The sequence below is a fragment of the Dendropsophus ebraccatus genome, chromosome 1 (genome assembly GCF_027789765.1).
Source record: "Dendropsophus ebraccatus isolate aDenEbr1 chromosome 1, aDenEbr1.pat, whole genome shotgun sequence".
NCBI classification, from domain to species: domain Eukaryota; kingdom Metazoa; phylum Chordata; class Amphibia; order Anura; family Hylidae; genus Dendropsophus; species Dendropsophus ebraccatus.
The window spans coordinates 70,178,658-70,204,076 of NC_091454.1; the positions used below are offsets into that span (position 1 = coordinate 70,178,658).

Consider the following 25,419-nt stretch of genomic DNA (forward strand, 5'->3'; position numbering starts at 1 on the left):
CTAAGGTGGTCTGGAAGGCAGCTACTATATGCGGTTAAAAAAAACTCTTCTTTAGGTTAATGGGAATTACATGAACAGTGTTAGGCTATGTTCCGACTCAGTATTTTGGTCAGTATTTTTCAACCAAAACCAGAGTGAATTGAAAACACAGAAAGGCTATGTTCACATACTATTAAAATTGAGTGAATGGCAGCCATTTAACGGCAAATAACAGCCGTTGTTTTAAAACGTCTGTTTTAAAATAACGGTAATTATTTGCAATTAAATGGCGGCCATTCACTTAATTTCAATAATATGTAAACATAGGGGGAGATTTATCAAAGGGTGTAAAATTTAGATTAGTGCAAACTGCCCACAGCAGCCAATCACAGCTTTGCTTTCTGCTCTGGTGAAATGAAACAGGAGCTGTGATTGGTTGCTGTGGGCAGTTTGCACCAGTCTAAATTTTACACCCTTTGATAAATCTCCCTCAGTGGCCTTGCTAGGGTCCTAAAACATCCGGGGCCCGGGCCCTCTGAGTGCCATCAAAAGCGGTTAGCGAAGGAGCCCAGTGCAGAAGCCCAGCTCTATTGCCGCCACTCATAATAACTGCAGATAAGCAGACACAGACAGCTCCTTCACAGCTCTCTCAGTACACACAGCCTCTGGGAGGTCTGCCCTAGCTCCTACCCTCTAGGCCAGTGTTTCCCAACCTTTTCTACCTCAGGGAACTCCTACCAGATAAAGTTCTACAAAATGCAAAAAGCCTTCTATATAGTAATAATACCCCCTCTGCTGTGCCTCCTATATAGTAACAATGTGCCTGCTGTACATACCATAGTAATAAAGTTCCCCTCCTGCCTGCAATTAACCCAACCGCCATCCACACACACTACCCCACCTGACCCCCTCCACCCACACTACCCCACCTGACCTCCCCACATACACACTATCCCATTTGACCCCCCCCACACACACTACCCCACCTGACCCCCCCAACACACACTACCCCACCTGACCCCCCCAACACACACTACCCCACCTGACCCCCCCAACACACACTACCCCACCTGACCCCCTCACACCCCTGTTTATCTCCGCCGTGTTTATCTCCCGTTTTTTCCCCCATGCTTTTCTCCCCTGTTTCTCTCCCCCATGCTTTTCTCCCGTTTCTCTCCCCCATGCTTTTCTCCCGTTTCTCTCCCCCATGCTTTTCTCCCCTGTTTCTCTCTCCCATGCTTTTCTTCCCCGTTTCTCTCTCCCCCATGCTTTTCTTCCCCGTTTTTTCTCCCCCCGTGCTTCTCCCCCATATGCTTCTTCCCCCTGTTTCTCTCCCCCGGTGCCTCCTCACCTACTCCGGGATAGTCGCGGCTGCTGCTGTCTGATAAACCTACTGGCCGCCCGTAGCGCCTGGATGTGCTCCTACAACTCAATCAGCTCAGAGCGGGAGAGTGGGGCAGCCGCAGTGGGCCGTGGCGCACGCGTTGATTGGATGTGTGCACCACGGTCCGTCGCAGTGGCCCCACGCTCCCGGATCTCCGCTGATTGGATGGAGAACATCCAGGCGCTACGGGCGGCCAGTAGGTAAGGCGGACAGCAGCAGGGGTGATCTGTGAGCCAGATGCGGCCATCAAAAGAGCCGCATCTGGCTCACAAGAGCGGGGTAGAAGAGATCCGGGGTAGCAGGCATTTAATTCGGGGTGTAAAGCTGCCTAGCGACGCCACTAATCTCCCCCATAGCCTTTCTGTGTTTTTTGAATCCACTCCTGGCTTTGGTTGCAAAGTCTGGACAAAACTGTTGGACAGAAATGTTCATGCTTTTAACACTACAGTGTCCCTAATCTCCTCCCTGTTTCCAATCTAGCTGCTAAACATTACAATGCTAAACTTTACAAAACTACTGGTGTCAAATTGTCACGTCTCGAATGTAGCCAAAGTGTGCCAAGCCTTTATGAACAAAATTACATTTAGTATTCTGCAAAATGCCAAATACAGTAAAAATAAGTGAAAGAACAAAGGAGAAGCCTAAATAAATTAAATATCTTGTATGGGTAAAACCGCATCAATTCTTTTAGGTACTTGCACACAGTTTTTAAAGGAACTTGGTAAGAACTAACCACGGATCTTCTGTAGATGTAGGCTTGCTCACATGCTTCTGTCTCATGTAATCTGCCTTCGTGTGATCCTAGACTGAATCAATAATGTTGGCACCAGGGCTCTGTGGGCACCATATCATCACTAATTTCAAAGGTTTCCTTGGCCAACCACTGTGTCTATGTTCCTCTGTTTTGCCCGTTTCTTCGTGCTTCTTCAAAAGTGCACAGCTTGTATAGCGTTCTGGAATCAAGGGCTCTTTAAAAATAAATACTAATAATCTTGAAATCCCACTTATTTTACTCCAGGACATAAAATCCTGGCTTCCAGTGCTCAGCATCACTTATCAGTGGATGGTCTAGAGAGCCCTATACACCTTATACAGACAGCTGAACCTGCCACAAGTATAGGCTGTATGGGAATCTTAATGCTTCTACCCCATGTCATTCATAGCACTGGTTATCCATTTACAATTAAACTTATGACTCTCAAAGTGCTACTATGATGTACTACCCTTCTTGTGGCAGTGTAATGTTCTCCAAGACTTTAATACTCGTTGCACCTTGGAAAGAATACTTGACAGGTACATTTGATTAAATATGAGTGTTCTTTGAAAAAAGTAGATCTTTTTCATTGTGCTTGGTCCTGCCCCCATACTCAAGAAATGTGCGACTCGGTCAGACTTTTGATTGAATCTGTATGGAATCATGATATACCGCTAGATCTATTGAGTTTTCTTTTCCATTAGGGTACAAACACACGCAGCAGATACGCAGCAGATACGCAGCAGATTTGATGCTGTGTTCAGTTATTTAGATCTAATCTGCTGTGTATCTGCTGCGTATCTGCTGCGTATCTTGTTGGCTCATGGGATGGTCTCGTTCATTCCAAGGGAATTGATCTGACTTAAAGGGAGTCTGTTTGGTCTTTACCAGGTAGGGCTGCGTTCACACTACATATATTTCAGTAAGTATATTTCAATCAGTATTGCAACCAAAACCAGGAGTGGATTAAAAACACAGAAAGGCTCTGTCCACACAATGGTGAAATTGAGTGGATGGCCGCCATATAACAGTAAATAACTGCCATTATTTCAATATAACAGCCTTTGTTTTAAAATAACAGCAAATATTTGCCATTACATGACGGCCATCCACTCAATTTCAACATTGTGTGAACAGATCCTTTCTGTGTTTTTAATCCACTCCTGGTTTTGGTTGCAATATGAGGCCCACAATACTGACGGAAATATACGTAGTGTGAACCCAGCCTTAAAGTATACCTGTTATAAAAAAAACTTTTGACATGTCAAATGTTTTGATCAGTCTGGGTCTAAGTGCTCAGACTCGTACTGATCGGTAGATAGAGCGGGAAGAAGACACGCTGCAGCATGTCCACTGTCAGCATGTCTCAGCATGACAAGTCAAAAAATTTTTTTATGACAGGTACACTTTAAAAAAAGGTTTGCTGTTAACCCTACGATATGTGAAATCTATAACCTATAGAGCTAGTATGTGTTATGGCAATAACCTGAAACCCACTATATAATCTTGTGTATGTTATGTGCAGAGTGTACTTTTATCTACTTCTCTATTTTGTTTTGGTTTTTTTTGAAGATACTACGCTATCTGCTGCCAGCCTTTGGTTTACAGGAACAAAATGACCCCACTAAGGATAGCATTGATGCTTGGGGGATGTTGGATTATACCAACCTTTATATCTTTCCTCCCGATTATGCAAGGATGGAACAGCATTGGCATCCTAGACTTGGTGAGTTAAAAGAAAAAACAAAGTAACATCTCAGGCTGTATCTAATAACTAGTAAAAGAATAATAATTTTAATATGTAAAATTTACAAAAATTTGTTAGTGCAGTCGTATCTGGTTTTTAGGCCAGCTAGCACCACAACTTGGCTCTTCAGACCACCACTGGTGTCATACTATACCTGAAATGATGGACTGGAGCAGACGAATCCAGAGGTCATGAACTCTCTTGAGTTGGTCATCATCTGTGTGCCCATATATTGTAGTTGTCAAACAAACTGCTTTAAGGGTAGACTCACACTCACCATATCCGCAGCGGATTTCAGTATGTAATCTGGTTGAAAATTACAGCAAGGGATCCGCAGCGGACTTGCAAATTCGCAGCGTGAAATCCGATGTGGATCTGGTGTGTGTGTGTGTCTACCCTTAAAGAAAGATAGCTGGTGTCAAAGTTCAGCAGCTCTGCACTGGAGTACTGGACGTAGAAACTTCTCAACATCCCACTCCTGTTACCATACAGTGGTGCCTTGGATTACAAGCATAATTTGTTCCAGGGCGGCACTTGCAATCCAAATCACTGTTAAACCAAAGCAAATTTTCCCATAAGGAATCACTGAAATGCAGACAAATGGTTCTACACCCCAAAAATGATTTTTTATTCTGAATAACATGTAAAACAGACATTTAGAAAGCAGGATATGTCATATTATAAGTTACTGTAGAGTATAGCCAAGAACAGGTTTTAATCGCATAAAGGAATGACTGCAGGGAGCATAAAGGAATGAGCAGGGCATATGTGGGCACATAGTGCAGCACTCTCGGCCCGGGGATAGAGGGGTTACAGCTATGGACAGATTACCACGATGTTCCTGTCCCCTGATGCAAGCATCAGCCTGAAGTGGATCTGCTATGATTTGGAAGGTGAGAGAGACTTCCTGTGTCAGAGTACAGTGCTGTAGACCACATTATGCAGACCATGCACCTCACCCACTCCTCCTCCCATCCAGTACAGGGAACTCTTAAACCAAAGCAATGCTCTTTAACAAATTACAATTTTGAAAAACTGTCTTTGTCTTCTTGCAAAATGCTCTTAATCCAAGTTACTCTTAAACCAAGTTATGTGGTTAACTTGCAGTGCAGACACTATATGGAGGGGTTATCCGCACCCCATGCAACATCCTGGCTAGTGTTAGATGTGAGAAGAGGAGGACCAGCTTTATGGCACAGCAAGTTGCTCACTGGAGTCCACTGTAGAGATGCCCGCTGGGAGTGCCTTCTAGGGCACACTGCCACCCCAGGCCTGGCAATTAATCACATCTAAGCTTTAATTTCTCAAATTGCTGTAAAACCCAAAGCTGAATTGTGATTGTTTGCTTTTTTGACAAATGTAGGCTATGTTCCCACAACAGGATCATAGCAGGAAAAGGCTAACAAAAACCTCTAAGGCTTTGTTCCCACAACAGGATTATTATGGCAAAAGGAAACTATCTCGTTATAATCACAGCCGTGAATGAGGATCATGATCATATCTTGCGGTCATGATTATAACAAGACTGCAGCCACTATGATCCTGTCGTAGGAACATAGCCTTAGAGATTTTGTCGCAGGCAAGTTGATAAATCTCGGTTATTATATTTTTTTGCTAATACTATTAGTATCTACAGTAAATTCTTAAAGTGTCCCTTTGACAATTCTGATATGTCCTAGAAACATAAAAAGTAAAAAATGTCCAGCATTGTTACACTGTTCACACTGTGCAGGTTGCACACTGCCATGGCTAACATATAGACAACAACAGAAAAATGCTGCAGTAACCTGCAAGTGTCAGGACTCACCATATATACTCCCTCCATCATACATGCAATTAAAACCTGTTCTAAAGATTTTTTTTAAACTAAGGTTCTTTGCAAATCATTTGATTAAATAGAGTGTACCATCTCACCACGTCAAGTTGACCTCAGAGACATGGTTCCTAACACTGGCCTCTCTTGGACTATAGGTGTACAAGACATGTCCGAGAAACATGCCAAAATTTAACTGCTAGGCTGGATTCATTCTTGAATGGGTACAGACAAATAAGGTTGTGTCTGTCTAGATCTGGGTATTTTTGCAGACTTTGGCCCAGATTTTCTAAAACTGTCTAATTCTAAGATTGTGTAAATATAAACAAGACAAGCTTAGATTGCACCAGATTTATCAATGTGGCTCAGGATGTTTGACAAATTTGGTGCATGTTTATACAGTCTAGTCTAAACTAAAGGGTACCTATCAATTGAAGTGAGTGGGAGGATATGCCACAACAATACTGCTTGCAGGCTGTCCGTTCAGGCACGCAAGAGACAGAGTTCTTTCAGCTCAACCTTTTACTGTATACACTTGCAATGCAGGCAAATTCTGAGCCGTAAGATATCCATCTCCTGCGCGCACCCAAACTGACAGCCTGCCAACAGGATTTTTACAGTGTGTCCTGCCGCCTGCTACAAATGATAGGTACACATTATGTGTTAACTTTTAGATGGCACATAAGACGCCACCCTCTTCTGAACCATAACCCTGCTCTGCTCTGTGCCGCTTCTCCCCCTGTGCTGGGGAAAGATGGATCCAGTCCTGGAAAACTGATAGAAGTTTCCCAGGACTGGATCCATCTTTTCCCAGCCCCGGGGAGGAGCGTCATGGAGTGGAGCAGACTTCAAAGCCTGATGAGCAGAATGCAGATAGGAACAAAGTGATTTGCTTTGTTCCAACTGAAAATTCGCTCATCCCTACTTATTGATATAGACTGTTTGTTTACTGCTCCAAAATAAGGCTAAAAAGTATCATAGAAATATTCGATTTAGTTGTATGTGTTTTCTGTTTTTCTAATTTCCCATAGGATGCCTCTTTTTCCCTTGAAACTTTTTGTGCGCTAACTTTGAGAACATCATGTGTTTGCCTAATGACTTAGCGGAACAGTAAATTCACGCTCCACAATGCTATTGGCATTCTTCAGTCTATTTTTAAGCAATTTCCAGGAGCATCTTACAGATGGTTATTATTTTTTTATTTACCAATATCAAAAATATTGGAAGTGATAAATCCATCTTGAGTAATTCCGCTGGAAGCACTTTAATAGTATTATCATACTCTATTCCTTACCTCCCTTATAAATCCTCCACATTTATAGTGTTAGATAAGCATTAAATTAATTTTGGAAATACATTCAACTGCTAAAATATATAAGAATGAGACATAGAAATTACCCGGTATGAGAATGTTAAAGGCAAAAAAGAAAGTCTCCTATATTATAATAGTCCCTGTAATAGTAAGATCTGTCTGAATGGGAGTAGGAACAAAGAGAGAGAATCTGGCAGATTATTATTAACAAGGCTAAAAAGAGTGCAGCAATCCTACCAGCACTGTATCTAGAACAGTCTATTTCCCTCTAACTCATCCTTGCAGATTAAGTCCAAAAAAGAAGAAATAGATGGAACCAATGAGATGGAATATTTTACCTTCTTATTTCTGTGGGATGGTTTAGCGGATTTAATGGAACCTACGACAGAAGGTATACAGGTTTATACAAGGCACTTTTTTTTCAATTAAAATTGACCAGCAGCCATCTTCCCATAAAGCCAAGGGTTGGAAGTGCTATACTGCTAGAATTTCTGTAGAAGGTTACTACTCTGGTCTCCAAATGAGTTAGATTGTCCATGTATCTGCTGCGAAGCAGTGCCGGAGCCTACATAGCTGGAACCTACATAGGCCACATTGGCCACTACTGTTAGGTCCTATTCTCATCATTTCTTCATTTCTTTGCATCCTGTTAAAGATAGTTTGTTCAAGATTAGAAAAAATGTATAACAGAATGTAGTAAGATTCTTATTCTATCAACCTGTTGCCATGATGCGCTCTATCGTTATTAGTGACAAAAGCTGATGAAAATCCATTCTTTGTATCCATATAATATGGATGACAGCTTTGTTAGCTACATCTTTCTACATGATCAGTAAGGCTGGAATCTCACATGGCAGTATTTTTGGAAAATTGCCATTGCAGTTCTTGTGCCAAAACCAGAAGTGGATCCAACAGGAAAGAGAAGTACAAGTCCTCCCTTTATATTTTCCATCCCATTTGAATTCACGCTTCTCTAATGAATAACTACAAGGTAAAATAATAACACAAATGATGACACCAGACATTTTGGTGACTTTTCTCTGCACTAGCCATTTTTGAAGAACGCTGAAGTGGATGTGGTTTTAATAAACGTGAGACTAAATCTTCATTTGTATGCTGTCATCATACATAAATTGTTCTAATGTAATAATATTTTAATAAAACTAGTAATCACCCTTTGAGTTTGACCAGGACAGTTATTGGGTTTGACAATGTAATATTTGTATCCACATTAAAGTCATCATCACATACCACCTAATTAGATTTCTTTTATATGTTGTATATTCTTAAACTTAAGTGTCTTCTACTATTGGACAGTAGTATTCTGAAATATCCAAGCAATGGGAGTTGGGATATAATGGAAAACAATAGACATATCAATCATATGCAGATGACCAAAATAAAAACTAAATATTCAAAGCATATTGACTTGTTCAGTGTCAAATATTCCCATCATGCAAAGAAATACAGTAGGTGCACTTACATGAGGTTCCTAATGGTCGTCTGAGGAATTTTCTGCCCCACTAAATGCACCTGGGCATGCAAATCATTAGTGTAGACTGTTGCCTGCTAGCTTTGCAGTTGCCGACCAATGATGTCCCAGATATATTCAATGGAGAAGCTGGAGGCCATGCTAGCGCAGGCTGCTCACAGTAATGCAAGCACCCTGTGACCTGAAATTGTCCTGGGACATTTAAGAGAAATGGCCATACTACTGGTTCCACAGACAAATCAATGTAATGCTGAGTTTTTTGTGTAACTGGAATGAAGACTTGTTCTTATTACTGTACATTATCAACCCCCACTATAATTACACAAGTAGGACTGGTGTAATGAAAGCCTCATTACCCATGTGATTACCACAGTAATGGCATGTGGTCAATGGAACACCTGTTACTGTATGTCTGGCTAGTAGCCCAATATCATTAAAGGGCCTTCTGTTTGTGTTCACATTGACTGAGAGGCTTGGTATATGATGTTAAATTTCATTCACTTTATAGAATGGATCACTATGCACTATTCTTCTAATCTAATGATCAGTCAATACAGAGGTTCTCCTTTGTTGACCTGTTGCGTCACCACAGTCATTGTTAATCTCCCAACAAGTGGGTCGTGCAATGTAGGCCTTACGCATACAGTAATCTAACAGAGTGATAAAATAGTCTCTCAGTTCAAGGATTCTTTCCCTCTTAGTCTGTGACAGTGGTGTGTGCTTCTCAATAAAACAATTGGCATAGGTGGGCTTTTATATAAGACTGGTGTATGATTTTTTTTTTTAAGTAGTTCATTCAATAAATTGTTACATTTTGCTTCTTATACCAGTAAACATTTTTTTTATTGTTTTGTTCCTTTCTTTCCAGATAGAAAAGAGAAAATTCAGCAAAGACTCCAATTCTACATACTGCATCTTTATGGTCAACAAGCCCTATGCTATAACATGTTCAGTGGTAGCTTTTTACATTCCTTTTTTCTTGATGGTGCTTGCTTACTATCGTATTTATGTCACAGCCCGTGAACATGCCAGACAAATTGGAGTTTTACAGCGGGCCGGCGCCCCAGCCGACCATCGACATCAGCATCCTGATCAACATACTACTCACAGGATGAAGACAGAAACCAAAGCTGCTAAGACACTGTGTATTATCATGGGATGTTTCTGCCTTTGTTGGGCCCCATTTTTCATCACCAATGTGATTGACCCTTTCATAAACTACACAGTACCAGGACAACTGTGGACAGCTTTCCTTTGGTTAGGTTACATAAATTCCGGGTTGAACCCTTTCCTGTATGCCTTTTTGAACAAGTCTTTCAGGCGTGCCTTTCTCATCATTTTGTGCTGTGGTGATGAGAAGTATCGAAGACCTTCCATATTGGAGCAAACTGTCCCATGTTCTACCACAACCATAAATGGATCTACACATGTTCTTAGGTAAGTGCATTATAAAGCTTTTCCAATATTTTTCTTGGTTACTGATAACTCAATGAATAAGAATACAATTTTTTCATTGTATGAGTATTTTTGTCACACTCTGTCTGCTATGCAATCTGTTATTCTTGTTAGAATTATTAATATGCATTACTCATATAATAACAAAATGTTTTCAAATGGGGTAGAGTCAAAAGACAATACTGTATTGAACAATGAAATAAAGAGGGAGACATTAATAAGAGGATGCAATCTAAATAGATCATGTACTGTTTGGAATACTTCAGACATGACCTCTCCTATATGTGTGTTTGCAGTTTGGAGAATCATGTTGAATACCTATTTGGTTAGTCTTACTCTGTCTGATGTGTGGTGAGTCATTAGCAAATGCAAAACAAAAAGCATAAATCTATTGTGTTCTAGTTACACAAGAACAGATTGCATTAACTCAGATATGCGTACCATAATATCATTCACCAGCTTCATAATATATTTTACACAATTGTCTTTTTCCCCTTCTTTCTCACTTTGCCTTTTGGGTTTGCCTTAAGTTGCTTGCAAGATGAATAAATGAAGAGTGATGAGTGAACTCACCAAGTGTTTGGCAAGTTCGCTTATCATGAATTTAGGGGTCAGTATTTGAAAATAGTATTTATATAATTGAAATTTAAAGTGTTGTAAATAAATAGGTGTAAAATGAGTCTGAAGTAACTTTTAACTGTGTTTTAAGGTCCCCCATACTCAAAATTGGAGATGAGTGAACTGGGCCAAGGTTCAGGTTCATACGAACCCAAACCATCAGCTTTCGAGTCCCGCTGTGTTCCCGTTCTTTGGGGATGGTGGAGACAGCCCAAGTCCCACCTGGAAAACAGGAATACAGCCCTGTATCCCTGTTTTCCAGGAGGGACTCCTGGAAACGGGAAGACAGCAGGAGTCAAATGCCGATGGTTTGGGTTCAAGCAAGCCCGAACCTCGGCCCAGTTTGCTCATATTCTACTAAAATTTTTTGGATCCCCAGCATTCGAATCCCTGCATTCTAACTTATTCCTTATCCCATGGATAGTGTGGATGGGGTATAACTCGCCAGGTGGGAATATTCCTTTTAAGGCAAAATCGTGTGCCAAAATGATGGCACATTTGTGATGTACATTGTTACATTTTAAGCCATGTCTCCTATACGTTACTCTTGACATCTCTGGATTATGTATTTCTAGTTTTGGGTTGTGTCACATGGATTCCAGGAATATGGATGAGCTTCACTGTGATGTGTATTGTGTTCAGAAAGATAGATGTGCCTGTCTAGTGGCCTTCTTTAACATATGGTTATCTATTTATTGGGCAGTCCCAGTTGGTGACAATTCTGGCTAGTGCAGCCATTTAATTTCCCAATCTGTAATAACACTGAAGAGTTAAAGACAGGCTAATCAATTGACAACAGAGGACATTTGTCATTGTGATACGTTTTCTTAAAAATTCAATATCATGCAATAAATCTTACTGTAGAATTGTGTCTTACTGTAGAATTGTGTCTTAAGCAGGCTGACTTTTATATGTGTGTGTGTTACTGTTACAACCTAGTAGTTTACATCTGACAATTTGCAGGGAGAGATAACTTGAGCTGTCATTATTATGATATCTGACTATGAAGCTTTATATAATTACCAGTTCTGTATTTCAATATATTTCTATGTCGCCAATGTGAAATATATTTCTATGTACCATTATTAGAGAACGGAAAGCTACTACAAACGAGTCAGGTATCATTTTTAGAGAATTCCTTTTACATTCAGTTTTTCCAATGCCTCCCACATGGTACATTAAGAGTGACATTTTCTCGCTCCAGCTGCTGTTATAGTAAAGCATTACATGCTTGCCGCCCCTTTTATTCCCTTCCTGCAGAATCTTGTCAGGTGTGTTCTGTAAAATGCTGGTTTTCTATAGATAGTACAGTAATAAGAGTGATCACTAGGGAAACACTGACTGTCCTATCATTTTCTGACTTGAAATATTTAACCTGCCATAGTTTTCTATCTTCACCTTACTGACTATCTTTTATCATTTTAAAGCCATTTGTTACATTGCATAGTTTATCATAACAGCTGTGTGGGAATGTATGACTTTTTGACTTTTGCTTTTTTGAGCAAATGATGTTTCTACAGTTACGTAGCGTTATTATTTTAACTACATTAGAGTCAACATTTTTATGATGCTCTTATGGTCACAAACATTTTTATTGTTGTTTGTTCAATCTTAAAGGAGAAAATGGCACATTTCTCTTGTTACAATCAGCAATGGACTCTCATCCTAGATTAGAGGCTGATAGGGAAGGTGGCCACAGCCCATTTCACTGCCATTTTTGCCAAGCACACAATAGAGTTCATAGTCTTTCCGTGCTGCACAATCAGGATTGAGGGAGTAGTAGTACTTATTATGTAGCAATCTATGATATCATGGCAAAATTGGGTGTATGACTGAAACCTGTGTATCTTTCTCTGCCACTTAACAATCTTCGTTAGTAGTCACTAGTTACTGAGGCTTGACTAAGACCTCTACGTGGGTAAAATAACTAATTCAAGGCTGGGTTCACACTGTATTTTTCCTATCTGTTCAACATATCCGTTTTTAAATGGTTACTTTTAACGGACAGAAAAACGTAGTCAACACTATTTTTGTGTATGTAAAAACGGATCCGTTTCTTTTTATAATGGAAGTCAATGGAAAAATGGATTCAAACGGATAGCACACAATTGCATCTGTTTTTGCATCAGTTTTTTTGTATCCGTTTTTCCCCAAAAAAATTTATATGTTAAATAGATAGGAAAAATGCAGTGTGAACCCAGCCTTAGGGCCCTATTCCAGGGGCAGAGCAACGATGTAAACGAGCGCCGATCTGCTAGATCGGTGATCGTTTACTGGGCCTATTCCACGGCCCCGATGATCGTGACACAAGGGCTGCAAGGACATTGTTACCGATGTCCTTGCAGCCCTTGTTTCATACATTACCTGTCCGGGATGCAGGTCTTCTCCCGGTCCCGCGCAGCAGCATCGGCTTCAGAGCGGAGCTGTCTGAACTGACAGACCGCTCAGCCAATCACTGGCCGCAGCGTTTCCGGCCAGTGATTGGCTGAGCAGTCTGTAAGTTCAGACAGCCCCGCTTCGAAGCTGATGCTGCCGCGCGGGACCGGGAGAAGAAGACCTGCAGCCCGGACAGGTAATGTATGGTTCTGCTGAAATCGACGGTCGCCGCCGCGCACCGCTATTCAACCGTAGCGATGCACTGGTGGCAAACAACGATTTTACGACTGAACCTAAATGAACAATCAGCCGATGACACGATCATCGGCTAATCGTTCTCTCTATTCCACAGAGTGGGCCGATTATCGCTCCTGTGGAATAGGGCCCTAAGGCAAATGTAATTAAAAACAAAACAAAAAGAAGGCCCCCCCCCCACTGGCCCTGAGTGAAATGTAGAAGCATTAGCAGCACAATTAGCAGCACAATCAAAACCATCAGCATACATATTGCAAGTGTTAACTTTATATTTGCTGTTTTTTTTTTTGTTTTGTTTTTTTTTATATGTCATGACAGGTATGACATGTGTCCTTGTGTCCTACTGTACCTAACATTTAACTGGGGAACTGGAAGTTTTAACAATAGTTACAGCAACTATAAGAATCTGTTGTCAAAGGGGATTTGTATCTGAAGGCTAAGAATTGTGCTGCTGCTGGCAGGCATGTTTGTCTTGTTGCGAAATAAGTCTTTGAACATGGTGATCAGCTTGAAAATAAAGTTGAAGTTCTTGAAAAGTCAAGTAAATGTTTTTTCATCCTTTCCTTTTGGATGTACATTGCAGAGCTTGCTGGTTTTGGACATCTAACAATATTATTATCTCAATTTTCAAATTACTCTTAATTTCTGGTCACGTCCTCATGTATGCTGGGAATAGTCACTCTGGTTCAAATGTTTTAATTGAATTTAAGATATGATACCATTTTATAATGTCTTTGTTTAAAAAGACTGTATGGATTGTAATACCTAGGAAAGTACAATAAAACACTGCAAAATAAAATATCTGGAGGGGTACTTTATAAGTTGAATTGTAAATAGCAATGGAAATTCTTTAACCCCTTCACGTTCACAATACGTTTATATATGTTCCTGCTGCCGGTGTGCCCCATGCAGCAGGAACATATATAAACGTTCCTGACTTCAGGGGTTGTAGATGTGTGCGGGATCACGGCAGTGTGAGCGGCCCCTCACACATCTGTGTGTCCGGGGCCAGAGATAATGACAAGCAGCCCACAGTTGCCTGTCATTAAATCCTTTAAGGAAGTCAGTGACAGGTTAACCACCTGTCACTGACTGATCGCGGGGTTTCGATCACTTGTACAGACAGGCTGGGGTAAGCCACTTACCTCTTTCCTGTCGGATCAGCCATCTGTGTATAGAGTCTGCTCTCAGGCAGGCTCCATGCCCAGATTGCCAATACTGATCAGTACTGTGCTATGGCATAGCATAGATCAGCATATTCAATCTAATGATTGTGTGTTTAACCCTAAGGCAACCCTGGATGTACCTGTACATCCAGCGCCGCCCACAGGTGTTCAGAGCAGGGCCGCGCTCTGAACTGCCGCAGTCCCGCGTGCCGCATGTAGCCTGGGACTGTGGCTATTAGCGGGCACCGTCTGATCACTGTGCCCGCTAATTAGATAATCGGATGCAGCTGTCAAAGATGACAGCTGCATCCGATTACCTGATGCAGCCGTTCCCTGGTGTCTAGTGGCGGAGATCGCCCCCCCTGGGACGTTGTTCTGGAGGAGCAATCCCCGTGTCTCCACCCGGCCGTGGTCTGCACCGTAATGGTGCAGATCCCGGACGGCATTCGGTTGCTTCCGGCTGCAGCAGGAAAGCAATCTCATCGCTCTACTGTATGCTGTATTACTATGCAGCATAGATCGCAATGAGAGATCAGTGTGCTTATACTTGAAGTACCCCAGGGGGGCTTCTAGTATAAGTGTAAAAGTAAAAAAAAAAGTGTCATTAATAATAAAAAGCCCCCTCCCCTAATAAAAGTGTGAATCACCCCCTTTTCCCATGTTATAAATAAAAATATCACATTCCTGATCTTGCACGGTAAATAGCTTAAGTGCAAAAAAAATCCCAAAGTGCAAAATTGCACATTTTTGGTCATATCAAATCCAGAAAAATTGTAATATAAAAGTGATCAAAAGCTCGCATATGCACAATCAAGGTACCGATAGAAAGATCACATCATGGTGCAAAAAATGACACCTCACACAGCCCCATAGACCAAAGGATAAAAGCGCTGTAAGCATGGGAATAGAGCAATTTTAAGGAACATATATTTGTTAACAATGGTTTGAATTTTTTACGAGCCATCTCATAATATAAAAGTTTTACATGTTACATATCATTGTAATCGTAACCACTTGAGGAACATATGTAATAAGTCAGTTTTACCCCAGGGCGAATGGCGTAAAAAAAATACCCTCCAAATAAAAGAAATGTGTTTTTGTTTTTTTTTTATTTCACATATTGACACATTGAATTTTTTTCTGGTTTCGCAGTGTACTTTATGAAAAAATTCAGCCTGTCATTTGCAAAGTACAATTAATGATGCAAACAATAATGGCTCATGTGGGTTTCTAGGTAATAAAGTGATATGGCCTTTCAAACACAAGGAGGAAAAAACGAAAACGCAAAAATTGAAATTGGCCCGGTCCTCTAAGGGTTAACAGTAAAATATGTGTTTAAAAAAAATTGTAATTAAAAAAAGTTTTTAAAAGTATTAAATACACATATAATCCCCCCCAATAAAAGTTTAAAATACCTCCTTGCCCATTATAAAAATAAGTAAAAAAATATATAAATAAATAAACATATTACATATCTTAGCATTCATAACTGTCCGATCTTTTAAAATATAACAATATTTAAAATTTTTCTTTTACACCAGTATGATACCAATAAAAACCAGAGAGCATGGTGCAAAAAAATTACACCGCAACCAGCCATGTAGGTGGAAAAATAAAAGCCCTATGGCTCTTAAAAGGTGGGGAGGAACATTGCATTAATTTGACCCGCACATCCTGGCACCAATGACCTTGGTCATGAAGGGATTATAAACAGACAACAGTAACTTATCCAATCAGCTTCGTACTCATTGAATTTACCTTCCATAAAGCACACATACTCTTTGTACTGACAATACAGGAAGGAGGTATGTTTTTTTCAATATGGCTGCACCAAATTATTTATCATCCATACACATAATAAAAATAAAATGAAATATGTGGCCCATCCCCTTTTAAAATCAGTCTTTTGCAGGGAAAGAAATGCACATACAAAGCATTACTACTTGAATGCTATAACATCAGATGCTTTAACTCTTCATTGAAAACATTTTAATGGTGCAGTATTTCAGAGAGAAAGGCAGGTTTGGGTTTACAAAGTAGCAAACAAATTTATTCTGTAAATCACTTAATTACTGAATGCATGAATCTCATTTCTAAGACATGTGGCACAGGGCCTCTCCAGCAAAGAGATGATGAAATTAGATTAACATATCTGAGAAAAACAAGACATAATGTCGTACAAGCCTTTAAATTGGGCTATCATTTCCAAATTATAATACAGTGTGAGATATGGATACACATAAGCAAGTATTGGCTTATAGCCAATTTGCAGTTTAAAAGTGGGGGACTACCATAATTACTTCACATATGTATTTGTATGCCCAGCGTCTTTCTTACCTGCCATTTGACTAAGCTAATAATCCTCTTCTACATATGTAAGTACTATTACATTCTAACTGCAGAATTCTTACCACAATTGTAAAGGTATGTCTAGTGTATAACATTTGAGCTGTGCTACCACCATCGGCGTGGGTGCCAGTTCTAAAAAACAGATGACTTCCACCTCCAGTGGCTGGGATTGGCGTTATAGCCAAACCTGGCTATTAAACCACTAGCAGCAGGTTACAAGTATCTAACCTGCTGATAAATCTCCCTATAGTGTACAGGAGGCTAAGAAATAAAGTAAGTTTCTCACCTTCATCCTTGGCTCCATTTCTGTGTTATTAGTTTAATCCATATACAGTGGTACCTCGGTTCTCGAACTTAATTGGTTCCGGAAGGCAGTTTGAGAACCAAGCAGTTTGAAAACCGAGCAGTGTCTTCCCATAGGAAATAATGTAAATGTGATTAATTGGTTCCAGCAGCCACCAATAATTACCTACAATACTCATTTATTACACTGTTAAGTGCTCAGTATAATCACTACAGTACAGTACAGAACAGCACTATACTATACAGGACGTTAAACATAAGAAATGTTCATCAGAACCAGCAATTATAGTACAGTAGTCACCAACTCCTCACCCATCCTTTACTGTATAGCGTCCCCCCCATCCAAGCACTGTAATGTATGGGAGATGGTGGTGCACTGCCTGTACTACTACTGCACTGTATATGCACTCCAGCAGTCTTATACAGCACTGTACTGTATGTGAAGCCTCACCACTGCTTAACGCGCCAGGTACAACCCACCATCCACGCTTGCAAAAACGTTTGAAAACCGAGCAAATTTCTAATTCCAAACACTACTTCTGGGTAAATTTTCGTTCGAATACCAAGCAGTTTGAGTTCCAAAGCGTTAAAAAACTGAGGTATTACTGTACTAATAAGTTGTTTGGTGTACTGGGGGTGGGTCTGCCACTCTTCTATTTTGTACAGATGTAGCCCCCACTAACAAGATTGGCAATATGCTACTCTATTTGGCATAGCATGCCATTTAATATACAGATTACTGTGAATGGCTGGACTCCCTGCTCCTGTATAGTAGGTGGCAAAGCATGCAGTATTGTAGTCATCATGTTCATTTAAAGCGGAACTGTCATTTCAGGGTAATTTTTCTGAAAACATTAAATATCAACAGTACAAGCGATTTTAAGAAACTCTGTAATAGGTTTTATATACTAAAAGAGTTTCCTTTTGGACTGAAAAAGCAATCTCCCAGCCTCCCCCCTCACATCAGATGAAGCAGGATTTCTGTCTCCATTATGTGGCTATGGAGAGGGGAGGGGCTGTTAGGAGTGACTGAGCACGGAGCAGTCTTGCAAAGCACAACACCCTGCAATCTTCTCTCAGTAAGTTCATAGATAAGCACTGACCTTTCTGACCCCAGAATACTGTGTCTTAGGTGCCCAGAGAGTCTACAAACAGCTGACCTTCATGTCACCTCTTCCTGCTCCCTCATCTCCCTCGGCCCCTCCCCCCTCCATGAGGATAGAATGGAGAGAGCAGAAGCCCGTCTTCACTGGCTTCTCTGTAATGAAGACGTGTTTGCCTGATAATGCACAGATAAGAAGTCAGGGGGGGGAGGCTGGGAAATTGCTTCTTGAGCACAGAAAGAGGCTTTTTTGGCTGATGAAACCTATTACAGAGTTTCTTAAAATCGCTTATACTACTGATTTCTGCAATAAAAAAAAACATGACAGTTACTCTTTAACATTTTAATGACCAGGTGTGAGGTCACCCAGCCCAGCAAATGCACACTACATTTTGTGAGCGATGAAACATACAGAATCACTGATTTCATACACACTGCTACTGCAGTACCACACTTTTACCCTGCTGTATTCACTTTGATGGTTGCTATATCTGTATTTGAAAGAATTATGTAATAGAGCAAAGATCCCATATTTTCTAGTCCCATTAGTTAAATTAAGGTCAATATAATGTATTTCCCTTTGGGGAGGAAATGTCCGCTCATCAGGCCATTGTTGTGGCTAGTAAATGGCTGAACATTTCCTGCATAAATGGGATATTATCAGAATTGGGAACAAGCAGAGAACATTAGGGACCGGGTGGGGTCAAAACTACTGCAGCAGGAAATCAAGACAGGTAAGTTTGTCTAGTGTTTTTCTGCAGGTTTATGATAATACTTAAAAAAAAAAAAAAGCCAGCAGTGCATATCTTTACTTGCAGGTTGGTGTAAATGGCGTTTACACCAACCTGCGATCCAAAATTATCCCCAACATAATGATGTTATCAAAAGTCTCCATGCTCAGCTCTCTTGGCCTCAAGGACTCTGTTCTCTCTTGGTTCTCTTCCTACCTCTCTGACCGCTCCTTCAGCGTATCCTTCTCTGGCTCTACTTCCTGTCCCCTACCTCTTAATGTCGGGGTTCCCCAGGGGTCAGTCCTGGGTCCCCTCCTCTTCTCCCTCTATACAGCCCCCATCGGACAGACCATCAGCAGGTTTGGTTTCCAATACCACCTTTATGCTGATGACACCCAGCTATACAACTCCTCCCGCGACATCTCCCCTGCCTTCCTGCAAAATACCAGTGACTGTCTATCCGCTCTCTCTAACACTATGACCTCTCGATGTCTGGGGGTTATGATAGACTCCGATCTATCCTTCACTCCCTATATCCAAGCTCTTACATGCTCCTGTCATCTTCATCTCAAAAACATCTCCAGAATCCGCCCATTTCTCACCACTGACACCGCTCAGACTCTGACTGTCGCCCTGATCCATTCTTGTCTTGACTACTGTAACTCCCTACTAATCGGTCTTCCTTTCTCTAAGCTCTCCCCTCTCCAGTCTATCCTGAATGCAGCAGCCAGGCTCATCTTCCTCTCCAGCCGCTATACCGACGTTTCCCCTCTGTGCCAGTCACTGCACTGGTTACCCATTAAATCCAGAATCCACTTCAAGCTCCTCACCCTCACCCATAAAGCTCTCCACAACTCTGCCCCTCCATACATCTCCTCCCTCATTTCCACCTATCATCCTTCCCGTGCTCTGCGCTCTGCAAATGATCTAACCTTAACATCTTCCATAATCAGAACATCTCATTCCCGCCTCCAAGACTTCTCTCGTGCTGCACCAATTCTCTGGAACGCCCTACCCTAACACATCAGACTCATACCCAATACTCACAGTTTCAAGCGTGCCCTGAAGACTCATCAGACACATTCCCTAAACGGTTTCCCCCTTCTCTTGTTTCCCTTGCTCTATCTCTGACAGTTCCTGCACTTTATATGTTTACTTGCATCAGACATTGGCGTTATTACTGGCTTATCCTGTATTTCTAACTATGTACAATGGCTGGACCATGGACAAATAAAGCACTTATGCCTGGTGTCAACGAAAATTTATAGTCTGTAAGCTCCAATGAGCAGGTCTCGTTTATACTTTTTATTTTTGTTTTTATTTATGTTCTTATTTATTCCAATTTAACTGTGTATTATGTACCTCTGTACTGTATGCATACAAAAAAAAGCGCTGCGGCATCTGTTGGCGCTATACAAATAAATGTATTATTATTATTGTATTTTCAGCATTTGTGACTAGTATCTTGGACCGCAAGCACTGTTGGTATGTTGGTAACTGCCAATCTAACTTTTACAAAACCAACCTGGTGTTAGATTATTAATTTTGGTAAAGAGTGGCTAGTGGCTAACCTAGATTCTATTATCATAGTCAGAATTTTTAGATCCTGATTTATTAGAGAGCTTGTCTGTAGGACTCCTGTTTAGATCGATTTTTTTTTCCCAGGCTTATACAAGACTTTGGTATACACAACATTACTAGACTGCATTACTACATCAGATTACTATTTAAGATGTAGGAGAATACTTCTTATGGCTATGTTCACACAACGTTTTTTCAGCTCCGTTTAAAATAATGTCCATTATTTCGAGGCTAAAATAACGGACGTTGTTCCCTCAGTACAATGACGGCTGCTGGTACATTATTCTAGTTTGGGATTACTAATTGCCTTTTGGATGCGGCTTAATTGAAAAATCCATTGAATTTAATAGTAAAAACTGAGAAAGAACCGTGACAAAAGAAAAACTTTGTGAACTACTAATAAAAACGTCCACTGTTTGCAAAACACATCCGAAAATAATGATCATGTTCATTATTTTGACGCCCGCGTTATTCAATACATTGTGTGCATTGGACGTCCGTCTTCCCATAGACTTCAATGCATTGCCATTGCAGTCAGTTAAATTGTGGCAAAAACAGACGTTATTTTAAATATGAAAATCATCTGCCTTTTCAATATTTTTGACGTACTGTGAACATAGCCTATAAGAGCAAGGAAAGCTCCATTTGGAGGACATTAAACAATTCCCTGGTAAAGTCTCCTATAGGCGTCTTATGATTATTTAGTTCTTTTTTTTTCTCTCTGTTTTTCTATTTTAATGTTTGTTACATTTCTCTTTCACTTAAAATTGTAGTCAAGATCTTAAAATAAAGAAATCCTGTTAAATTTAACCCTTTACCGCACGAGGACGTAACGGTACGTCCTCGCGCGGGTGTGGGCGTTCAGAGCGGGGCCGCGCGGCGGAACCGCGGCGGTCCCGGGTGCCGCTTGTAGCCCGAGACCGCTGGTATTAGCGGGCATGGTCCCATCGGCGTGCCTGCTAATACAGTAATCACGATTACTGGATACAGCATTTCCCTGGTGTCTAGTGGCGGAGATCGCTCCTCCGTTACTGAAGCTGGCCGGGGACCGCTCCAAGATGGCGCCATCCCCGGCTCGGCACTCGTTTGTTTTCGGTTGCAGCAGCCGAAAGCAAACGAGTGCCGATCTCATTGATCTTTGCTGTATATCTATACAGCAAAGATCTCAATGAGAGATCAAAGTGTATATACTAGAAGTCCCCCAGGGGGGCTTCTAGTATATGTGTAAAATTAGTAAATAAAAATCACCCCCCTTTTCCCAGGTTTTAAATAAAAGTAAATAAATAAACAAACATGTTTGCTATCGCCGCGTGCGTAATCGCCCGAACTATTAATTAATCACATTCCTGATCTCGTACGGTATATGGCGTCAGCGCAAAAATTTCCCAAAGTGCAAAATTGCGCATTTTTGGTCACATCAAATCCAGAAAAAGTGTAATAAAAAGTGATCAAAAAGTCGTATATGCGCAATCAAGGTACTGATAAAAAAGGAAACATCATGGCGCAAAAAATGACACCTCATACAGCCCCATAGACCAAAGGATAAAAGCGCTATAAGCCTGGGAATGGAGCGATTTTAAGGAACGTATATTTGTTAACAATGGCCATCAGATACAATATAAGTTACACATGTTATATATCGTTTTAATCATAACAACTTGAGGAACATGCATAACAAGTCAGTTTTACCCCAGGGCGAATGGCGTAAAAACACATTCCCCCCAAATAAAAGAAATGCGTTTTTTTTTTTTTTTTTTTTTTTCAATTTCACCACACATTGAATTTTTTCCTGGTTTTCGCAGTGTACTTTATGCAAAATTTCAGCCTGTCATTGCAAAGTACAATTAGTGACGCAAAAAATAAGGGCTCATGTGGGTCTGTAGGTGTAAAAATGCAAGTGCTATGGCCTTTTAAGCACAAGGAGGAAAAAACGAAAATTAGCCTGGTCCTGAAGGGGTTAAGTAAGATTACCACTGTATTTGCACAAATCAGTTGTTTTTTTTATTTTTTTTTCTAATTAACAACACACATTAGGAAGCTTATATATGTTTTACCTCTCTAGCAATGTTTTCTCTTTTTTTTGTGTGTGGAATTTTTAATCACTGCCACATTCCTGGCCCAAAAATGTTGACATTATTTTACTCAGTGTGCTTATATGGGAACATAGCCATATAATGTTTTTTTTATATGCTATATACTGGATAGATAATAATAATAATAGTTGTTATTATTATTATTAATATCATTAGTTGCCACTGGTCATTGTTAATCTGTATATGTATATTTGTTAAATGTTAACCCCTATACTACTCATGCCCTACTGGTACAGCATGGCCACCTGTTTCCAAATGACCCATGCCGTAACAGTACGCCATAGGGTCCAGGGGGCTCTATAAATGGAGCACAGGAGCTGAACTCGATGAAGTATTGGCTGCTATGAGCAGCCGGTCCTCTCTGCTAATGATGGTCTGCAGTGATCGTGGTGCTGTCCGTCATTAACACCTTAAAGTGTGAGTGACAGGAGGCCCTATGGTGAACAGTGTAAATGCAATTAAGGGGGGAAAAGGCCAGGATTGCTGATTTTTGTTACATACATTGTTATATAAAAAAAGTCCCATCTACACAAATATGGAACTAATAAAAACTAGAGATCATGGTGCAGAAAATGACATCCCATACAGCTCTATAGGTGAAAAAAAAACGTTATATGAATCACAATAGGCCAATTTTAATAAGAATTATTTCCCAAAAAATCTTACTTTAAAAAAAAAAAAAAGTAAAACAATAGAAAAGCAAGGTGATAAAAGATGAGATTAGATATAAATTTGCAGATGAGCAAAGATATTGGTGACAAACGTATCTGTGGATAATAATAGGAATGGAGTAACTGCATTTGTGAACCAATCTTACCACATCTACTGATTTAGATTTAAAAAATTATAACACAGTGACACTTTAGGTTTTGTGCCTGGTGCAGTTTGCCCAACAGTTGCCCTGTGGCTTGTGCAAACTTATGCGGCTTTTGGGCTCTCTCCGGCATGCTCACAAAGTGGTGGGGCTTGTTGCAGAACAAGTCATGCCATCACCAATGAAGAAGGCAATACCACCCCTCTTGTGGCAAATTTAACACAATTTATACTTGCTATTTTTTAAAGAATCTGTGAGGAATGAAAAGGGGAATCTAGTTGCTAGGGGCAACTAAGACAATTCTTCTTTACACCAGTTAGATAAATCTCCCCCATGGGTTTTAAATTTGTCCATAATTGCTAATCCGCAATTACAAATTTTGCGAACGTGTGAATGAAGCCTAAGGGCCCTTTTACACCTGGCACTGTGGGTTTTAGTTATAGCATTTGGATTATATTTTTTACAATTTCATTCACTATCCTGTGGTCGTATGCTGTATTCTTCCTGTTTTCCAGGTGGGAAGATAGTGAGAAGCGGGAAGCGGCTGAACCAGTTCACTCATCTCTAATATATATATTATATAATTAATTTATTTTCCCTAGTTTTACCTCTTCACTGAATATGTCTCTAACTGCATTAAAATCATGAACATGATGCAGTCTAAATATTCACACTTGGTTTCTAATTACCATCTCATATTTATAAATTGTCTCATTATCTTGATTTATTTCAGTTCTGGTAAAAAAAAGTATATATTTTGTCTGTCTTTGGTCTTCGACTTGCATATTTTCCTATGTCATTCAATGTTATCTACTTGCAGAACTATTTCTGTGTAAAGGTCTGTAGATAATGAGATATTTAGTTATGTTGTATTGAAGATTTTGCTAGCACATTTAAAAGAGGATCACATTGCCAGTTACATTTTGTTAGAATGTTGTATTTGTACCTCATGTCTCTGTAGGCCTAGTATAAAAGACGTAACCTGTGTGGGAGTGAAGGGCTGCCTTTGCTGTGCCATAATCAGAAGCTTTTTGCTGACTTTCTCTCATCTTGGCTCTCACAGCGGGATGCCCAGATGCCACAGCATCTTGCACAGTTCAACTGTTTCTGTCTCTGTCGAAAACTGCAGTTTCTAAATAGCAATGTTGCTCAGAATTGATAAAATATGTAACAAGTAGACAAAACTCAGCTGCAAATTAGATATGTTAAATGCACGATATTCCCAAAAGTGATTCATCTACATTTCAAAAATATTCTTAGAAAATGTTAATCAGGTTAGTGGATTGCTTGTAATTTATCCATTATGTAAGTCGACAAAATGTTTAATTCCATTAAAAATGTAAATTTGACTCATTCTATTCTATAGCCATACCCATAAGGCGACTATTAAGGGAAAACTAATTGAAGTGGCTATGTGCCTTATACAAACATATAGGGAACGATTATTTTAGAGAAATGTGCCTTGACTTTGCAAGCATAAAACCTGTCCTGAGAAAGGATCAGGATCTCAGAAATAGAGGAAGCACTGAACTGAATCTTGATTTGAAAGGAGCTTAATGGTCTAGCAACACACTTTTCTCTTAAGGCAATTTCAGAGCTTCATCTAAATGTCATCTGACCGACCTGGCTCAGAACCCAAAAAGGCTTTAGAAGAATTTTCCCAACCTACCCCAACACCACAAATGCTATTTCTTTGAGCACTAGCCTACCTGGCTAATATTTTTAATGTTCTCTGTATCTCCCTAGAAATGACTTTTGTGCACAGTGCTGGAACACTTGAGGTATTTGGGGTACCATGGGGGACTTCTAGTATAAGTACACTGATCTCTCATTGAGATCTATGCTGCAAAGATCGATGAGATAGGCACTTTGATTGCTTCCGGCTGCTGCAGCCGGAAGCAATCGAGTGCCGAGCCGGGATCAGCGCCATTACGGTGCAGACCCCGGACGGAGTAAGATGTGTGGGTCGCTCCTCCGGGACAATGTCCCGGAGGAGCGATCCACCCTACTAGACACAAGGGATGGCTGCATTCCAGTAATCGGATGCAGCTGTCAACTTTGACAGCTGCATCCGATTACTTTATTAGCGGGCACG

The 25,419-nt window shown here is 40.4% G+C and overlaps 1 protein-coding gene across 3 annotated transcripts in view; it reads left to right on the top strand.

The window, feature by feature from the left end:
• The window catches only part of HTR4 (5-hydroxytryptamine receptor 4), a 341,914-nt gene that overhangs the window by 241,690 nt on the left and 74,805 nt on the right, over positions 1-25,419 (top strand). For all 3 annotated transcript variants that reach the window (XR_011363343.1, XM_069972453.1, XM_069972462.1), the window contains exons 5-6: positions 3,690-3,843; positions 9,350-9,918. Coding sequence is in view for 2 of the 3 variants with exons in the window: in XM_069972453.1 (XP_069828554.1) it covers positions 3,690-3,843; positions 9,350-9,918 (723 nt within the window). In the remaining variant the exon portion in view is untranslated. The remainder of the gene's footprint in view (positions 1-3,689; positions 3,844-9,349; positions 9,919-25,419) is intronic.